Consider the following 21,957-nt stretch of genomic DNA (forward strand, 5'->3'; position numbering starts at 1 on the left):
TAGCAGGTGAGGAGGATGGCTGGAGAAGGCTTCACACTGACAAAAGAGATAAGAGATTTGAAGGGTTCTGAAGGGTAAGAGTGATTTACTAGGTGGATAAAACTGGTGAAGTCATTTCAAGCAAAAGGAATTAGCATGCGTAAAAGCCCAAAGACAGAAAACTATGCAGTATGGGCTGACTTCTATCATTATATATGTTTTTTGTAATTCCTCAAACCTATGTTTGATCACATAATATGTCTAAAATTGAGCTCTAACTCTCTCCAGGAAATGTATCAAGGTGAGATGGATTCCACATATGTTTAAGATATGAGAAATTTACATGCTGTGAATAATAAATCATTAATTAAGGAAATTAAAGAAGATTCAAAGAAATGGAAAGCTATACCATGCACTTGAAATGAAGGAATTAATACTGTTAAAAAAGGCATACTACCCAAAGCAATATACAAATTTAATGTGTTTCCCTACCATGACATTTTTCACAGAACTAGAACAAATGATCCTAAAATTTATATGGAACTATAAAAGACCCAGAATTGCCAAAGCAATCCTGTGGGGGAGCAGGGGGGTCAGTAGGCATAATTCTCTCAGACTTCAGATAATATTACAAAGCTACAATAATCAAAACAGTGTGGTATTGGTACAAAACAAACAAACAAACAAAAAAACAGACATAAGGATCAATGGAACAGAGTTGACAGTCCAGAAATAAACCCAGATATCTATGGTTAGTTAATCTCCAACAAAGGTGGAAAAAACACAAAATGTCCTTTTCGGACAGCCTCTTCAGTAAGTGTTGCTGGGATAACTGGACAGTTGCATGTAAATAAATGAAATTAAAACACACTCTCATACCATGCACAAACATAATCTCAAAATGGATTAAAAACTTAAACACAAGACATGACACCATAAAACTCCTTGAAGAGAACATAGGCAAAACATTCTCTGACATCAACTATACAAATGTTCTCTTAGGTCAGTCTCCCAAGGCAACAGAAACAAAAACAAATGGGCCATAATCAAATTTACAAGCTTTTGCACATAGGAAACTATAAACAAAACAAAAAGACAGCCTACGAAATGGGAGAAAATATTTGCAAATGATGTAAATGACAAGAGCTTAGTCTCCAAAATATATAAACAATTCATACAACTCAATAACAAAAAAACAAACAACCCAACTGAAACTAGGCTGACGACCTAAATGAACGTTTCTCCAAGGAAGATACATAGCTGGCCAGTAAACACATGAAAACCTGCTCAACATTGCTAATTATTAGAGAAATGCAAATCAAAACTACAATGAGGTACCACTTCACACTGATCAGAAGGACCATCATAAATCAGTCTACAAATAACACATTCTGGAGCAGGTATGGAGAAAGGGAACCTTCCTACACTCTTGGTGAGAATGTAAATTGGTACGACCACTATGGAGAACAGTATGGAAAACTAAATATAGAACTGCCATATGATCCAGCAAACCCACACCTGGACAAAACTGTAATTCAAAAAGATACATAGACCCCTATGTATCTCATAGAGCACTATTCACAATAGCCAAAACATGGAAGCAACCTAATGTCCATTGAAAGTTGAATGGATTAAGAAGATATGGTACATATACACAAAGGAATACTATCCATCCATGAAAAAGTATGAAATAATGTCATTCGCAACAACATGGATGCAACTAGAGATTACCATACTAAGTGAAGTAAGTCAGAAAGTGAAGGACAAATACCATATGATGTACTTAATACGTGGAAATATTGGCGCAAATGAACCTATCTCCAAAACAGAAACATAGACATAGAGAACAGACTTGTGGTTGCCAAGGGGGAGGGGAAAGGTAGAGGGAGTGGGATGGACAGGGAATCTGGGGTTAGTAGATGCAAACTATTATATTTAGAATTGATAAGAAATTAAGTTCTCCAATATAGCAGAAGGAACTATATCCAATCTCCTGGGATAGGCCATGATGAAAAATAATATTTAAACAAAGATATGTATACACACACACACACATATATACACACATATTTGCACTACAGGAGAAATTGGCACAACATTGTAAATCAACCGTACATTAATTTTAAAATGCTCTTAAATTCTTTCATATAAGAACAGTTGCCACCACTAAGAATTCTAGTCCTTTTAAAATGGTCACTGTCTATAAGACCCTTGAAAATAAGGACTTGAGAATAATAATAAAAACTGACGTTTCACCATGTTTTAGGCATTGTTTTAAGCACTTTTTATGAATCACCCATTTAACCAACACAACAACACTATGATCTAACTACTATTATCATCCCTACCTAACATATGAGGGAATTAAGATATGAAGGGATTATACAACCAAAGCACAGAATCTCAAGGCAGATAGCCTGGATTCAATTCTGGCTCTATCACTTTTGCGTCTGACTCTCCAGATCTTTATATACACCTTGAGAATATCACAGAGGGATTTGCAAACTGAAGATTTTCTGCCGGTAACATACCTTTCAGAACAAATGGTATTTATGGAAATGGAATCTGCCGATCAGTTTTTCCAAGCATACATTCACTTCTATATGAGAATTAAAAGAAGTCTATAAAAATCTTAGAGATTCTCCATTCCTTTCATTTGGAAACTCAGATATGGCATAAATCTGAGAAAATTTACATGATTTGTCCAAGACCAAAGCACTGGTCACCTCAGAGAGCCAAGAATAGACTAAAGGTAATCTGAGTCCTCAGCAATTCTGGGAATACACTTGGTGGTGTGTAGCTCCTATAACATTCTTTTTTTCCTTTTTTTTTTTTGGCCAAATCTACAGCATATTGAAGGTATGAAAGTTCTCAGGTGGCCAGGTATTTAATCCAAACCACATCTGTGACGTATGCCACAGCTGTGGCAATGACAGATCCTTAACCCACTGCACCAGGCCAGGCATCAAATTGGCAGTGCCATAGAGATGAGCCAGATCATTAACCCACTGGGCTACAGCAGGAACTCCCAGTACCCAAGAGATTCTTAACCTCTATGTAATCTGCCTATAAATGTGCCCATGCATAGTCACAGAGCAACTAGGAAGAAGGATAATTTCAAAAGGCTCATGTTTTATTTTACTGACCAGAGAGAAACATGAGGGTGGAAGTCGTAGGATCAAAAAGAAATAGAAGACATAAAAAGGTACAAGACCAAGGCCAAAACAAGTTATTTCCTCCTCATATGAACCTATGTGAATGGGTTAACTATTCAAGGAAAGAATTGGTTCTTGTTCAAGCCTTCCACAAATATTACTTGAAGGAATGGTCTTTAAAATTGAAACATAATCAACAAAAACAAATTTCAGACAAACGTCCATTACTTTTCCTATAGCTATGAAAGTCAAAAGGCAATATTTTCCCTTTATTTTTTTAACAAAGCAAGTAAAGTAACTGCATTCATAAGCTAAGGCTGAATATTAATTTTGCTCTTGAAATGGCAAGCCACTATGAGAGTAACAACACTACATGTTCCAAAGTGTTGCTCAAGATTATATAAATAACCTTGCTTAAAGAAAATGAGCAGAATAACACATGCATGTCTTTTTCTTTTCATCCAACTTGTAGGTGTGATTTCACACATACAAATTGATCATATATTCTTAAAGTACAGATGACACTGGAAGAAAATAATATCCCTGTAATTGGCTATGGCATAGCCCTTGCTCTCCCACAACTGCTATAATGTGTATGTCTGAGTAGGTGAAAGAGATGAGCTCCATGCCCAGAAACACCCCTTGTTAGGAAGAGAGAACACCTTTCTAAATATTCTTTGTGGCCTCCCTGATGCCCCTGATGATTTTTTCCAACTAACCATTTAAAGCATGTATTTGTTCATCATTTAGCAATACAGACCTTCTGTTGGCTTTGGCTGTGTCTACATACTTTGAGTGATGGTATCAAAACATCATATGTTTGGTATTGTATAGAAAACATAGTGGGATGACTAAATTTTTAAATTTCCAATTGGATTTCTGAAACTCAGATAAAGATGCCTTTGAAATATGTTTCTTTATGCTAAACTTATGGAGAATTTAATATAGTCATAAAATCTGAAGAAACTGTATTTGGGTTTGTAACTGGTAGTTAGCTACACAAACTATAAAAAATAAATTCTAGATGACTTCAAAGTGACATGTAAAAATGAAACAATTCTTTACTAAAACATGAGAGAGGTTCTTTTATAACCTTAAAGTAAGTAAAATCTTTCTAAATAGGAGAGAAAAGCTGAAGGCAGAAGAGCAGGTTTAAAATAAAGTAAAATAAAATAAAATGTGGCAAAAAATTTCTGAGGCCAACATCAGAATAAGTAAAGATCTGTGCAATTCACAAAACAATGAGCTGATTTTTAAAATATAAACAGATTTCCTGCCAATGATAAAACAGACATTTAATAAAAAACAAATATAAACTGACATTTTAGAAAAAAATGAAAATGGCTCTTAAAGTACATGAAAAAGTGCTCAACGTAACTCATAATAAGAAAAATTAAAGTTTAGGTTTTTAAAAAAAGTTTGATAATACACTGTGTTGACTAAAAGATAAGGAAACAGCTACTGTTCACATAAATGTGTATAATGGAGAGCAAATATATATCCTTCAAAACTATAAAAGCACAAAATATTGACCTAGCAATTCCTCTTCTAAGCATCCATAAATACACTTGCACACAAACAGAATCACTTCCATACAAGGATATTGTTTATAGCATAGTTTGCATTAGCAAAATATTAGAAAGAGCTAAATGTCCTTCAATAGGAAGGTTAAATAAATTATCCCATTTAAATGTGTACTAATTTAAGTCTTGTAGATACAACATTTTAAGTTTAAAAAGTACTGAACAAGATGATAGATCCATACATACATACATAACATAGATACATAGACAGAGAGATATGATATAGATACAGATATGTAATGTACATATCTGTCATTAATACACAGACTGCATCTGAAAGAATACCAAGAAAAGTGCCTGGGTGGCAGACAGGGGAGGAACAGAAAATTACTTTTCACTATGTTAATGCTTTCCAGCCGAAGAAACATATCCACACATCTACAGTTAAATAATGTTGGGTTTAATGACTCTCAGAAGGAGAAAAAAATACACATTTTGGCAGAACCGGGGTGCCTTAGTGAGGTATAAGAAAGGACTTTCAGTGTTTAGTCTTGTGTTAAGTGATTCTTAAGGAGGCTCAATGAAAGCAGATTACTCCAGGTTGGATGCTTTAAGTATTCAGGTGTAATTCTATAACTGGATATCCCAATAATTCTTACCTATAAGGCAAGAAGAACAAAGCAAGGTTCTATGTTTTGGTGATAATGGAGCAGTCGGCCATATGAGCCAGGATAGGGAAATATTTGATTGTTTTATAGTTTGGACAACTTTCTTGTTTTTGTCTGCATTCAGATGTGATTACTTGAGTGGTCTTGCTTCTGTCCTGAGCAATCTTGGTCACAGTGGCCTTGTCTGATGTGGCGCTCTATGAAACTGTTTATATTCAACAGAAGCACACCATGGCCTGCTGGTAAGTGCCAAGCCAACTCTTGGCTGTCAAGAACTGTTTTGCTCTTTTTCAACTGGGTGCATTTTGTGCCTTGACAGTTTTGTACTATATACTTATCTTACCTATTCAAAATAATTTTTAAAAGAATCTCAGTCCATTGATCTTTAAGGTGATTATTGATAGATGTATATTTATTGCCATTTTAAACATTGTTTTCCAGTTGATTCTATATTTCTCTTTTCTTCCTTTCTTTTTTTGGTTGGATGATTTCCATTTATTTTATGCTTGAGTACTTTTCAGTTTTTGTGAATGTAATGTTTGGTTTTGATTTGTGGTTGCCCTGTTTTTTAAGTATGTTAACCCCTTCCTGTATCTGCTTTCTTTAGCCTGATAGTCATATAGGCTCAAAGACATCATTAAAATTTTTTAAAAAATCTATATTTTCTTACTTTCCTTCCCCACATTCTATGATTCTGAAGTCTTTTTTTTTTTTTTTTTTTTTTTAACATCTTCATGTTTAGATCTGCATGCTGGCTTATTTAAGTGATTGCTTTCCATCTGTGGTTTCCTCCATCCTATTTCTTCTTACTTTTTCTTTTTTTATTTGAAGAACCCCTTTCAGTATTTCTTTTAAAATGGGTTTAGTATTGCTGTACTCTTTTACCTTTTGTTTGTTGGAGAAATTATTTATTTCCCCTTCTATTTTAAATGATGTTCTTGCTAGAGAGAGCATTATAGGTTACAAATTTTTTCCTTTCAGCACTTTTAATATATCTTACCACTCCCTTCTGGCCTGTAGTGTTTCCGTATCTGAGAACTATAAAACATTAATCGAGGGAATTAAAGAAGATGTAAAGAAATGGAAAGATATTCCATGCTCCTGGGTTGGAAAAATTAATATTGTAAAAGTGGCCATACTACCCAAAGTAATCTACAGATTCAATGCAATCCCTATCAAATTACCCATGACATTTTTCACAGAACTAGAACAATCCAAAAATTTATATGGAACCACGAAAGACCCAGAATTGCCTAATCAATCCTGAGGAACAAAAAGCAAGCAGGAGGCATAACTCTCCCAGACTTCAGGCAATATTCCAAAGCCACTGTCATCAAAACGTGTGGTACTGGTACCAAAACAGACATACAGACCAATGGAACAGAATAGAGAACCCAAAAAGAAACCCAGACACCTATGGTTAATAATTTTGACAAAGGAGGCAAGAACATAAAATGGGAAAAAGAGAGTCTTTTCAGCAAGTCATGCTGGGAGAACTGGACACCTGCACGCAAATCAATGAAACTAGAACACACCCTCACACCATGCACCAAAATAAACTCAAAATGGCTGAAAGACTTAAATGTAAGACAAGACACCATAGAACTCCTGGAAGAGAAGATAGGCAAAACATTCTCTGACATCAACCTTACAAATGTTTTCTCAGGTCAGTCTTCCAAAGCAACAGAAATAAAAGCAAAAATAAACCAATGAGACCTAATCAAACTGCAAAGGACAACAAACAGAAAAAAAAAAAAAAAGACAACTTAAATGATGCAGTTCAAATAATGCAACTGACAAGGGCTTAATCTCTAAAATATACAAACAACTTCTACAACTCAACAGCAAAAAAGCCAACAACCCAATGGAAAAATGGGCAAAAGACATGAATAGACATTCTCCAAGGAAGATATACAGATGGCCAACAAGCACATGAAAAAATGCTCAACATCACTGATTATTAGAGAAGTACAAATCAAAACTACCACAAGATACCACCTCACACCAGTCAGAATGTCCATCATTAATAAGTCCACAAATAACAAATGCTGGAGGGAGTGTGGAGAAGAGGGTACCCTCCTGCACTGTTGGTGGGAATGTAAGTTGGTACAACTGCTATAGAAAACAGAATGGAGGTACCTTAGAAAACTATACATAGAACTACCGTATAACTCAATAATCCAACTCTTGGGCATACATCTGGACAAAATTTTCTAGAAAAAGACACATGCACCCGCATCTTTACTGCAGCACTATTCACAATAGCCAAGACATGGAAACAACCTAAACGTCCATCAATGGGTGATAGGATTAAGAAGATGTGGTATATATATACACAATGGAATACTACCCAACCATAAAAAAGAACAAAATAATGCCATTTGCAGCAACATGGATGGAACTAAAGACTCTCATACTGACTGAAGGAAGTCAGAAAGAGAAAGACAAATACCATATGATATCACTTATATCTGGAATCTAATATATGGCACAAATGAACCTTTCCATAGAAAAGAAAATCATGGACCTGGAGAATAGACTTGTGGTTGCCAAGGGGGAGGGAGTGGGATGGATTGGGAGCTTGGGATTAATAGATGCAGACTATTGCCTTTGGAATGGATAAGCAATGAGGTCCTGCTGTATAGCACTGGTCACTTATGGAGCATGATAATGTGAGAAAAAAGAATCTATACATGTATGTGTAACTGGATCCCCATGCTGTACAGTGGAAAATTGACAGAACACTGTAAACCAGCTATAATGAAAAAAAATCACTATATAAAAATTAGAAAAAAAAAGAATCTCAGGACTGAAGAAGACCAAAGAAGTCACCGAGTTCTGAGACTCTCCCAGAGACCACCAACCACGTTCTTCCCTTCCCACAAGAAAGGGGTTTTCTTGTAAACCCTCTGCAAGTGCCGGCACAGTGTCTGCTGGAACATTCCCATTTTCACCAATGTACTCATTTATCAGGCAGTTCATGCCATAGGCAAATGGCTCTTATTACTTTATGTTCTGAGAAAAAGAGAACAAAGCATTTGGTTATAATATCTTAATTGTTTTCACCCCTGCATGTTTGACCTCTTCAAATGTATCTTCTCCTATGTTAACTAGTGGAGCAGAATAATTACCTTTCTAATTTTATGTAAAGTATTCCTATTAATACTCTCTGTGCTGCAATTGTCTTTTGTGTGTGCCAGTGTTCCAACATGGTTTTGCATCTTTTGTTATCATTATATTCGCAGAGATTTTTATCTGTTGCTGCGGACAAACCCATTTGGTTTTGTACTCAATTACATGTAATTAGTCTTTTCTTCAGGAACAAAGGAACAGGTGTCTTATCAATTCAATCCAGGATACTACGGTAAAGGTTGGTTGGACCTAATGATGTCTACGGAACCAAACAACACACTTCTGACAGATGCTCATAGTAACAAGATTTTTTTTCTCAAACAATCAAATGCTTTTACTCCTGCCCACACAAAGTAGAGAAAGAAAAGGCATTTTCACAAGTTAGAGGTTTACAATTTTCTATTAAAAAACATGAGTAGAATTTAAATCCTTTTCTGATATTTTTACCCCACTCCACACTCAGAAAATATACAAATAAAAATTATTTGTTTTCATTGGAAGTATTTTAATTAAAACATGTGGACAGAAAGGGGGAATAAGAAGATGGCACATTAGCTGAAAAACTGGCAAAATCTGAATGAAGTCTATAGCTCAGTTAATATTATTGTCCCAATGTTAATTTCCTGGTTTTGGTAATTGTACCCTTGTTACATAAAGTGGTACCCATGAGGGGAAGCTGTGTGAAGAGTACACAGGAATTTCCTGTATTATTTTGCAATGTTCTGCTATCTAAAAGTATTTCAAAAGAAAGCGTTTAAAAATATTTATGTGGGTAGAATATTTAGCCAATGACCTAGAGAAACTTTTATACATATGCATAAGGACACGTTCATTCATTCATTCCATTTTTATTGAGTGCTTAACTATGAACCAGTGGTCATTCTAGGTTCTAAAGATACAACAAAGATCAAAACAAAATATTTTGTCTCATGGAACTTAGAATCTCCTGGGAGGAAGATCAAAAATGAAAACTAACATATATATAGTTGCTGTTCATATATATATATAAGTTCATCATAGGAGCTATGAATAGGGAAAAAAAAAAAACAAAAAAAAACTGGGGTATCAGAATAGAAAGGGCCAAGGTGAAAATGTGTAATTTTATAAAGGATGGTTAGGGAAGGCCTCTTCAATATCTATAGGAACTATTTTAGCAGCACTATTTGAAATCACCTTAAAATAGAAAAGATAACTATCCACCAAAAAAAGAATGGATTAACTACATTTAAGCATGCAACGGGAGGGATACTTTTTAAAAAAGAGAAAGTTAACGATATAAAGCAAATATATCACCATATTACATCCCACAACAATAATATTGGGGAGGAAAAATACATAAAATTATATACAGTCATGTTCCTCTTATAGAAAGTTTAAAAAACTTATAAAACAATGTTATGAATAATGTAAGCATATATATATATATATACCCATACTTACATATGAAAAATTTATTTTCTAATAAATTTTCATATATATATATAAACCAACATATATACATATAGACATATTATAAATATATACACATATGTGTGTGTATATGCATATATACTTATATATTATAAATATATACATTCATATATGTGAAAAATGTATTTTATAACTTCACAGAAATAAAAAAATACCAAATTCAGAATAGTTGTTATGTCTGGTGTTGGAGTAAAAAGCAGGACTCCACCACAAAGAATACACAGGAGTTTGAAATGTATTTATGAGTTTAACTATTCTAGTTTTAATACAAACATATCAAAAAGTGTGTGCAGTAGTTTATCTTACTAAGATACATTAAATTTATGAATTTGGACAGTTTCTAAAAGTATCTGACAAAATGTCCCACCTTCGCTGTGTGTATGTGTTGTGCATAATGCAACTACGCCCATATATATATCTATATTTAATTATACACATAGAGGTGTGTGAATGTGCGTATTTATACGTGGGTATGGATCTACACTAGACATTGACCCAGCATCGGCAGACAAAGCCCTTTCAATTATTTTTCTAAAAGCGGTGAAGAAAGGATTTATTAGTTAACCCCTCACTTTCACTCTCACCTTTCTGCCTCTGCCCCATGATCAATGTCATGCATCTGCAGGACAGCTATCTGAGTTACAGTTGCATCTTGTGGAACTAAGTATGGCTCTTTGGTTTACCTGAATATTTGAATCTATCTTCACCAATGTATAATTTTTCAACCTTTTTTTTAAGTTGGGTGGACGGTTCTGACAGAGGATATTATCATCTCTAGCCACCTCATTTTATACAAAAAGAAACCAGATCAAGGGATGCCTCAGAGATAGCACGGGTGACACAGCTAAGCAATATCCTTGATTCTTTCCATCTATACTGTAGCTTCACTAAATCTACATTCAAGTACAGATGCAACAAATGAAAATTCTACATGGAGAGGAACACATCCTCACTTTTCTGCACTCATTTAAAACTTTACGTCATTCAAGCTATTGCCTTTGGAATGGATAAGCAATGAGATCCTGCTGTATAGCACTGGGAACTATATCTAGTCACTTACGATGGACCATGATCATATGAGATAAAATAATGTATACATGTATGTATAACTGGGTCACCTTGCTGTACAGTAAAAAATTGACAGAACATTGTAAACCAGCTATAATGCAAAAAATAAAAATCATTGTATATGAAAAAAAAACTTACATCATTCAAAGAATGCATTCCCACAAACACAAAACAATGCAAACAACAATAAGCTAATCAACTACTTTACAAAAAACTGGGATGAAATTCTTTATAATAAGACCTTTTCTTTATTGTAATTCATGCAATGTGTAACATTAAGTAAACAAAAACAAATTTAGAAGGGGTGGACAGGAGCACTACTCTAGGGACTGTTGATGTTTCCTCAGATCTTTATTTCTAATGTAGAAGATATTTCACCATAAATTATCAGGCTTCTCAGATTATCTTAGGCAGTTGGGCAGAATGGCAGTCTGACAACAAAATCACATTCATCTGAAGACAACTCAATTGAAACAGACTAAATAAGCATTTACTATGTGACCAGCACTAAAGATCTAACAGGGTGTCTACAATAGGACGCCCCGCATAATTTTAGAATAATACAAATATCCCCCCAGGCATCTGGATATGATTATGCAGAAACTGAAAGATATGATGCAAGTGATCATTCCCAGCTCTGACATTCGTATTTAAAACGCTTCTGAAATGCAGACATATCTTGTCAGACCTTAATGATTTGTTTAGTTATCAAATGAGTCAACGCTATAGTTCAATTAGGTAAACAATATTTCCAAGGATATTACCGATAATATTTTAAAATCTGAATTTTACTTCAAAAATTCATAAACAAAGTGTAGGTCTGCTGGGTTTTATTATCTTGTATTATCATATATACTATAAAATATCATAATGTTTTTCTTTTTAAATCAATAATTTTATCCTCAAACAAAATAAAATAACATGCAATATACCTGTGTATGTATGTATTTAGTGTTTAGCTTGAGAAGTAGTTTTGGTCTTCCAGAAATGATGTTCTAAGAATTACTATAATATGCTTACTATTTGGTTCCAGGATTAAAATACTTTGTGCTGGAAGGTCTGCCTTATTCCTACAAATGCTTACCATCATCCTGACTGCAAGTAATGGGATGAGAGGAAATTCTAGTCCTGAGCAGTCAAAGTTTGTTCAAGCCTCCTACCTTCTTATTGAGTACATAACTTCTCTCCCTTATTGTCTCTAAGCTACAGGGAATCACAGCAAAAAGGATAAAGGAAAAGACACCAGCTTACTAGTAGTTAAATAGTTCTTAAAGTGGCCATGCCTTAAGTCTAAGATACACTGGGCTGTACATTGGATTATAATTGGATTGCAAGAAGCTAATGTTCCTTACTGTAGTCGCTGTTTTCGTCCTTGGTCCCGTCAATGGTACCATCTGGGTGCATCTGCAGGAAATATCCCTGCTGGCTGAATAACCTTGTCACAATTCCTTTCAGCTGGGGTTCTGCAAAACAACATGAAATGATTATTCAAATTTTTATCTTGTTTATAAAAATGCACACTTGCAAATTGTCAAAAATCTTCTCTAAGCAAATGCATAAATGCCCATGGCTTAAATATTGAAATAACTATTTGAAAAGGGGCATTTTGGTAACACATATTTACTTTTTTTTTTCTTTCTAGACGCAGATCCATAATACTCGGCAACATTAAACCATATATCAATGAATAAAAGCTAATTAGGATTAGAATGCAGAGATACACTTTAAAAATGAATTATTTCTCTCCCTCGAACATCTAGTGTCTGGCAGCAAGATGCCACCAAGTTTGAGGTCCCATTCCAGAATCATTGTTCAGACCAAACTGCCACTGTAATTCCTAAGCTTTCAGCAGACAAAAAGCAAGTCCTGGAAGACTTCTGCTTCCACTGAATGGCAACTACCTATCAGAAACTCTTGGGGTTTGAAATTCAGATCAAATTCAGGCTTGGTTGAGAACCATGGGAAAAAGTCAAACCCCCATGGCCATGAGATGTCACCGGAAATTTTGTGGAATCAGATTTTACCTTCAGTAAATACTTCACCAGAGTGAGCTCCAGGACTACAAATATCATTTTTGCAGTACCAAAAAAAAAAAAAAATCACACCATGCATATTTCTGCAAGTGTTTCAAACTAGAAGCAGTCCTTAGCTTATACCATCAATTACACCATCAAACTGATCTTTGTGTACCCCATTTAGATTTTTGTATAGCAGCCAACATAAACATTTAAAGCTTTCTCATTGAGGTACTGGCTGTCAGCAATGATCCATTTTCTACGGCATCCCCACCACCTTTGCTCCACTTTGCTGTTGGGCAAAAAAAAAAATGAGACTATTTTAAACACATTTATAGCTTTAATTATTTCATAAAAATTAGTAGAAAAAGAAAAATGCTGCTTCTGGTGATAAAAATTGAGGCAAACATGGAATTCATATGATTGGTGAAGAAGTAATGTGTTATCTTCAAAAGGAAAATCAATGAATTTCAGCTGACAGTCCATGTCATTCCTTCATCCATTTATGAAACCAATGTTTACTCAGATTTTTGTTGTTTTTGTTCAGGCAATATGCTAAGTACTATGTGTTAAAGTAAATGCAGTTACTGAGGTCTGAGTCTAAATAGGAGTATTAGTTATGCCTTCAATGCAATAAACTCTGTGGTTAGTTTTCTGCACCTATGACTAGATCATACATCCTTGGAAATATGAGGCATGTCTATATAAACATGTCTTCTTCAAAGCAGACCTAAGAATGAGAAAAGATGCCAAGAAAACTGGTAATGAGGAAACAAGGTATCAGAAAAAAGAACTAAGCTGGGAATTAGGCATTCTAATTAATAACGATGTACTATCACTGTGGGTCAAATAAATTCAATGTACTTAATTTGTAGGCCTTAATTTCCTTATCAATAAAATCTGGATATTAAAGTAAGTGATCTTTAGGTCCCTTTTGTGATTCTCTATTGACTTTGAGCACCTGTGACTTAAAGTCTCTTTGACTTGAGAATCTTCTGCTCCAAGCGGTGGCAGAAATCAAGGAGTGGATTCATTCTCAATGTCCTGTTTCCACAGGCCCCTCGACAGGACATATGAGAGACATGTCAGAGAAGCATGTAGCTAGCTAACCTCACCACACAAAAAAAAAAAATCCTTTACCCCTACCATCTATCAAACCCTACCAACCTTTCCAGGCTCAGTTCAAGATCACCTCCTCCAGGAAGACTTGGTTATCATAAGTGAGGATCACTTTTTTAATCAGGGAAAATAAAAAACATGTGAGCCTCTGCCATAAGGCTAACTAGATGACAAGCAGGTGCTAATGTTGCACCTTCAGCTCTAGAGGTGCAGTGAGGAGACCCAGCTTTGAACCACAGTTGCTATGGGGTCCTGAGCAGGTCACTGAGTATCTGAGACTATATTCTTATCTGTAATAACGGAAAAACTTCATTCCCACGCTAACCAAAATCATTTCAAATTTCAGATGGATATATATATGTAATAGTGTGAATTGAGAAATGCTATAAAAATATAAATCCTAGTTAATATCCAATTTATCAACCCTGAATGTCAAGGAGACAGTGTACCTGAGATACAGAGAGCATTTTGGTTTTTGTGTCTTTAGCCATGGCATATGTCAGACTGATGTGGGATCTCAGCTCCCGGACCAGGGATTGAACCCGGGTTGCAGCAGATTAAGTGTAGAGTCCTAATTACTGGACCACCAAGGGACTAGGGGGGTGCATTTTGTGAAAAAACTGTCTCCTGATTTATGTTTTAGTAAAATATCAATCAAGCTGGTAAAGTCACTAAAGTAAACAAAAGACTAAGAGAAGAGGACAGAAAGGGAGAGAAGGAAGGAAAGGGACAACTGCCTTATAATTCATATTTTATTTCCAATAATTTTGATAAGGTCACCTTAAGAAGTTATGTTTGGGTTGGTAAAGAGATGCGTAGCAGCTGAATCATTAATGCCTGAAAATGATTGTTTTTTTCCTGCTCCTCTTTCTGTAGCTGTAATTAAACACTTCTTTTGCTCTGGCGAAGCTATCCCCCTATTGGGACCCTGGGAATTCAGGTTGGTAACTCCTGTTCAAGATAATGAGCATCAGGCTCCTAAGCCAACCCCCATCACCCAAGAGGATGCCAGAACAAGCTCAGAGTCTGAGTGTTAATTATATGATGATCTATGAAAGCCAATATCTTACGCTGCAGCTATTTCAAAGGAGACCTAACCATCTATTAAACAAGTGCCCTGAATCTAGGATGCGTCACAGAAAGCAGAATAGCCTGCCTGGCAGGCCTAGACTTTTATTTCTACTATATCCTGCTCTAGGCTCAGTTCAAGATCTCCTCCACCAGGAAGGCTTGGCTATCATAAGTGAAGATCACTTTAATGATCAGGGGAAAAAAGAAAATGTCTTCTTGTGTTTAAAGAAAAGAGTTTTTACAAAGAGATCATTTGGGGGGACATCTAGCATCCTGGGTACATTCAGTAAGCATGCTTTTTATTTTTCAGACTAGGCTTAGGGATATAAGAGATAATAAAACCTGTGCTGTCCTCAGGGAGCATCAAGTCTGATGCCTTAATGTGTATATCATACTAGTGTAGGGACAGCTGTTAAATGCTGGGTGGAAACAGAGTGACATGATATCGCAAGGAGCAAGGGACTAATTCTGACTCAAGGGTAGATGAAGTCACCTCCTCTGTCACTTGAGGAGTGGGTAGCATTTTCATAGGAAAAGAAACCACAGGAATTACATGCCAGAAAAACACTGGATGGAGGAAAACACAGCATGGCAAGCTTTGAAACTATGCAGAATCTGATATATAGGCATGATACATGGCAGAGGTTCTCAAATGCAGAGAGTGCCTATTCTCAACAAAAGCACCTAGGTCAACAATGAAATAAGAAAAATATGGTCAATGGAACAATGGAATAGGGGTTTTTGGGGGGTTTTGGTGGGTTTTTGGGTTTTTGTTTTTTTTTTTTTTGGCTGCACCTGCGGCACACTGGAGTTCCCTGGCCAGGAGTCAAACCACGCCACAGCAGAGACCAAAGCCACAGCAGTGACATCAGATCCTTAATCCACTGTGCCACCAGGGAATTCTGGAGTAAGTTTTTTAGTAAGCTAATTTTGTTCAATTTACATGACTCTCCTTGATTCTAAGATTATGTTTTTCTTCCATTATTTCTTAATGAAGTGATGGCTATATTATTAGACAGTGAGAGGACATGGGTTTGGTTTGTTCCTTTTTGTACTCTAAAGCAGTACAGCAAATACTGCTAGATTTTCTCCAAAATCCATTTCCTCTTTTTCCTGGGCACCCAGCTCGACCATATGTCCTAGCCTCCCTTGCAGTTGGGTTTGGCAGATGAATGAGTGTCATATGGAATGTTAAGTGGAAGTGATGTGTGCCATTTTCAGGCCAAGGCTTTTAAAAGCAAACATTCTCCTCCACATTCTCTTCTTCTTAACGCTGGCTGGATTTAGACGACAAAGCCCCAGGAGATGTCAACAAAATGGGAGAATTCTGGCCCCTGAATAACTTGTGGGGGAAAAACAACAGCTATTAGAAATTCTGCCCTTGGACTGGTAGGTGGATAAGAAGTAGCTTCCAGTGGCTGGGCATGCTGACTTCCTTCTGAAAAGAATATTTTTGAAAAGTGGGTGGAGAGGTGGAGAGTAACTTCACAGGGCAGGAACCTGACAAACAAAATGTTATCTGAGCCAGATCATCAAGGTCAACATCAATGTGAATATGATGAAGTCAAGTCGTGAATATGATGTGATGTGTTCACTTTATCTTTGTGATCTTCCTTCCCCAAGTCCATAATCCTGGTCCAATCATCAGAAAAACATCCAACAAATTTCAACTGAAGGACTTTCTACAAAACAGCGGATCAGTACCACTCAAAACGGTCAATGTTATCAAAAATAAAGACTGAGAGGACTTCACAGCCAAGAGGCGTCTAAGGATATATGACACCTAAATAAAATGTGCTATCCTGGATGGGATCCTGGAACTTAAAAAGAACATTAGGCAAGGAGTTCCCATCGTGGCTCAGTGGTTAACGAATCCGACTAGGAACCATGAGGATGCAGGTTCGATCCCTGGCCTTGCTCAGTGGGTTAAAGATCCGGCATTGCCATGAACTGTGGTGTAGGTCGTAGACATAGCTCAGATCCCATGTTACTGTGGCTGTGGCATAAGCTGGCGGCTACAGCTCTGATTCAACACCTAGCCTGGGAAGCTCCATATGCCATGGGTGTGGCCCTAAAAACAAAGACAAAAAGGCAAAAATAAAATAAAATGAAACACATAAGAGTGATCCAAACTTTTTTATGAAAGCCATATCCAGAGAATTAATAGTACTTATTATAATAACAATGGCTTATCATGAACCCAACTACTTTGTACCAGGCATTCACCTAATGATTTTACCACAGTTGTATTTAGGACTCACAACAACTGAATATGGAAGGCACCTTTTCTCATTTGTCAGGTGAGACTATTAAGAGTCAGAGAAATTATATCACTTACCCAAGGTCACAGAACTAGTAAATGAATAGGAAGCTCTAGCAGAACAGTCTATGGCCCTAGCCGTTCTCCAGCACTGTTCAGTCACTTTAACAAAGACACTGGCAAAACTGGAACATGCCCAGAGGAAAGCGAGCCAGATAAAGAGGGTACAAAGGACTGTCATCGGAAGAATGGCTGAATGAACAGTCGCTATGCAGCCTGGAGAAGGGCAGACTCTGGGGACGTGAGAGCTGTCTCCACTTTCTTGAAAGCAGAAGTAAGACAGAGGAAGAGAAGAAGTAAGAAGAGGCCAATTTGTTCTGAGTGGCTCCACAGGGATAGAACCAGGGCCAGTGGATGAACGTTTCAGGGAGGCAGGTAAAAAAAAGATCTTTCTGTAAACTGCATTCAAAGAGAGAACAGGCTGCCCAAGGAGTGCGTTTTCTATCACTGGACAGAAGCAAACAGGGAGGTCAGAACAGCTGTGAAGGACACAGACATTTCTGAAAACTCAGGCATTCTGCGTGGCAATGCAAGATCCTCTTCAGTCCTGAAGTCCTAGAAAGCGTTGCCATAATCCAGACAGCTGTTAAATACAGGTTCACTTTTCTGGTTCTTAGTGGGCACTTAGGACAGGGGATTGTGAAGACTGTTTAGCAGGCATCCTGCAAATGGAAAGTTCTTTGTACCATGTGAAACATGCCCTAGTAGTAATTTGATGGTTTGTTTTTTTTTTTTTTTTTTAATCAGTCTCTGGATTTACAAACAGACCCTCGGTATGAAGGTTTAACATTGCCCACTTAAAGGAACTAAGACTGAAGACGCTGTTAAATTGTGATCCTGGTCAAGTGCTTCTGGGCCTCACACGGCTGCAGATTTCAAAATTAGATTATCAGGGCTGGAAATTGTTCATAAGCAGATATTTCTGACAAGCACAGTTAAAGGGTACAGACTAGGGCACATTTACACAACATCATCAAAGCCCCAGACAAATCAGAAATGGATACAGGAGTTCCCATCGTGGCACAGTGGAAACGAATCTGAATAGTAACCATGAAGTCGCAGGTTCAATCCCTGGCCTCGCTTACCCTGAACTGTGGTGTAGGTCATTGCAGATGTGGCTCAGATCCTGCGTTGCTATGGCTGTAGTGTAGGCCGGCGGCTGTAGCTCTGATTCGACTCCTAGCCTGGGAACCTCCATATGCCATAAGGGTAAGGCCTTAAAAAGCCAAAAAAACAAAAAAAGGATACAAAAGACATCTGAAAGAGGAGAGAACTTATCTGGACTTCTGAACACACTGCACAAATTACAATCACACAGCTGGGATAATTCATTAAAAATACTTGTTCAGTAAAAGAGAGTCAGGCCCAAGGCCCCACACTAACTCAGGAGACTGCAGTGAGAAAGGTGGAGATGTGACAGCATGGCCTAGCAGAGTCTGCTCTGTGAAGTAAAGACCACCAGGTCCTGTCCTGGGTCCTCCTCTGTCTTCCCACAGGTCAAATGAAGGTGATGGAGGCCATCAGCAGTTACCCACCTGAGGACCATGGAAATCCCCAAGGAGCACTAATAACTGCAAAAGGACTCTGTATCTATACATGCATATCTATTTTCTTAATCAACATATACTAATAGCCCTTTTTATTCAAAAAACAAGTATTCATTGAGCGCCAGACTTCGTGGTGGTTATTCTAGGTACTGGGGATAACCAGTGATCTGCTCATAAACTATCTCTTTTTTCAAAAGCGTCCCAAACCTGATAAACATGGGATTGGTTTCCACGTGGCAAAGCTTCCCACTGTGGCTATTTTAAAACTATCATTTGATCTGGGGGTTCCCATTGCGGCTCAGCAGGAACAAACCCAACTGAGGACACGGGTTCGATTCCCAGCCTTGCTCAGTGGGATAATGATCCAGCTTTACAGTGAGCTGGGGTGTAGGTTGCAGACATGGCTTGGATCCTGCATTGCTGTGGCTATGGTGTAAGCCGGCAGCTGCAGCTCTGATTCGACCCCTAGCCTGGGAACTTCCATATGCTGTGGATGTGGCCCTAAAAAAGACAAAAAAATAAAAATATCTATAAAAAAAAATAAAACCATCATTTGACCTCACCAGACGCAGAGCTGGAGTGGAAGAGATGAGCTTCCCCAGCTCCAGCTCATCATTAACTACGACAGAGGACAAGCCGCCACAGAGCTTACATTTCAGCAGGAAAGACAAGAAGGAAACAAACAGTTGATATATAACAGAGTTTGTGTCTAGGTGCTGTGACGAAAATGGCAGCAGTGAAAAGCGATGGGAGTGTCCAGGGGATGGATGTCGTGGGGAGAGTGGACATCACCACGACCTGAGGGAAGAGCTGCGGGGGATGGGGAGGGGGTGGGAATAGGTAAAGCACCTCCAGGCTCAGGGAGGAACAAAGGCAAAATAATCCTAATGCTTGAAAACATTGGGAACCAGCAGACAACAGGCTCTCAGAAGATCCTCTTCTAGACCAGGAGTTGGCAAACTCCAGCCCCGCCACTGCCAATTCTGTAAATAAAGTTTTATTGGAACACAGCCACGCTCCTTCATTCACACATTTGCCCCTGGCTACTTTCGTGTTACGGCAGAGATGAGTAGTTGCAACAGAGACCCTGCCCCCTGAAACACCGAAAACATTTACTAACAGGCCCCTTCCAGAGAAAGCTGGCCCACCCTTGCTCCAGACCCTTGCCGATAGAGTTCCCTCTGCCTAAAACACATATCAGCAGTCTCCTTCTCGGGCCCCGGAACTGCTCCTCAGTCCTCCAGACTCAACTGTCTTGCACAGGGCCTTCCCTGACACCCTAAGGCTAGATTAATCACTCCCTCTGCACAGCTCCCTGGGGCACAGGCCAGGCGAGGACTCCCCACACCGCTACAGCTGTTTGCTTACGCTCCTGTCTCTGCTGCCGAACTCTGCACAGATCCTCAAGGGCAAGGACCTTGAATTATTTAGAACTCTGGCCCAGCACCTAGCACAGTGCCAGGCACAGAATAGGTGAGGGGTGTTTGTATGCAGACAGAAAGGTGATAAGTCCTATCTGGGATTTTCCCCTGCGACCTGTGACTTTTAAAGGAGCTCCTCATTTGTAAGAAAGCTGTTACAGCCTTTGAATATCAGGCTGCCAGCCTTCAGTGCTTTTCTTTCCATTTGCAGTCTCATCGCAGCCCCTCCGCCACCATGAACACAGTCTGACAAGCCCAGCAGCGTCCTCCATAAACTGCGACAGTCTCCAAAGCCCTGTGTCACTTCCCACTTCAACGGGAATCAAGTGACCTTGAGAGGGCAATCCTTAACCTTCATGCTGCCTCAAAGCTAAATGGAAAGAAAGGACACGCCTTTTCCAGAGTAACCTCTTCATTAAAGCATCTGAACTGGGGAAAACAGGAGAAGCAGGGCAGGGAAATGGAGCTGGGATGTGAAATGCCCATCAGGAGGGTGTTTCTGAACCAATTTGATTCCTCATACCATTAGCTCCCACCCCCCACCACCCCTGGATGCCTCTCTCTAAGATGCTCGTGAAAATTTAAAATAACTCAAACATGTTTACTGACTTCCAGGACGCGCTACATGCTGGGGACAAAGATGAGTAACATGCAATTCCTGCTTCGAAGGCACCCACGGCCTCATCACTAGACACACACACTAATCACATGCAAAAGGAAAGTGCTGTCCTAGAGGAACAAACAAAATGCCAGGGAATCACAGAGGAAGGGTGATAATTTTACCTGAGATGGTGGGCTCTGGGACGAGAAACAGTTAAGAAAGGCTTCGAAGACGAAGCAACATTTTAGGCTTGGCCTTGAATGGGCAAGACGGTTTTGCTTTGAGCAGCATCAGCAGAAGGACAGCCCAGTTGGAGACACCAGCTGAGCATGCCCAGGGACTGGGCAAGCACTTGGGTGTGGATGGCGTGAATGGAAATAAGGCCCTTGGTTTTTCTCAGATCATCCAGGAAAGTAGACATGGAATGAACAGTCCTCCAGGCAACTCAAGAATGAGCTCTGGAGCATGCAAACCACCAGATATTTCAAACATGATGAGAATCCTAGAATCTGAAGATTTCAGAACCACAAAAGCCCTTGAGGATGATCTAATTCTACAGAGGAAGAAGCAGAACACTGGAGAGAGGAACAAGCCCATGACAGCATACCTTCCAATTCCTGGAATTGGGACTCCATAATAACCATGATCCTTCTGTCCTGTGCACCTTTAAATGAAAACTATTTTTCATACCTCTCATGGGTGTCCTGGCCTTGTTCCAAACTAGCTGTGTGGTGTCCGGAAAGCTATTTCATTTCTTCGTACACAGGTGTACTTTGCTTCTTATGAAATTGTTTGAATGGCTAGGACCTGCTTCTGAAGGCTGTTCTAAGGAATTAAGAAGACACATTGTCCAGGGGTGGGGGTTGGG

The 21,957-nt window shown here is 38.2% G+C and overlaps 1 protein-coding gene across 3 annotated transcripts in view; it reads right to left on the reverse strand.

Annotated features, from left to right (window-relative positions):
- The window catches only part of FGF12 (fibroblast growth factor 12), a 580,493-nt gene that overhangs the window by 210,210 nt on the left and 348,326 nt on the right, over nt 1-21,957 (reverse strand). For all 3 annotated transcript variants that reach the window (XM_021070057.1, XM_021070055.1, XM_021070056.1), the window contains one exon: nt 12,348-12,458. In XM_021070057.1, the coding sequence (XP_020925716.1) occupies nt 12,348-12,458 (111 nt within the window). The remainder of the gene's footprint in view (nt 1-12,347; nt 12,459-21,957) is intronic.

Source organism: Sus scrofa, chromosome 13 (genome assembly GCF_000003025.6).
Source record: "Sus scrofa isolate TJ Tabasco breed Duroc chromosome 13, Sscrofa11.1, whole genome shotgun sequence".
NCBI classification, from domain to species: Eukaryota; Metazoa; Chordata; class Mammalia; order Artiodactyla; family Suidae; genus Sus; species Sus scrofa.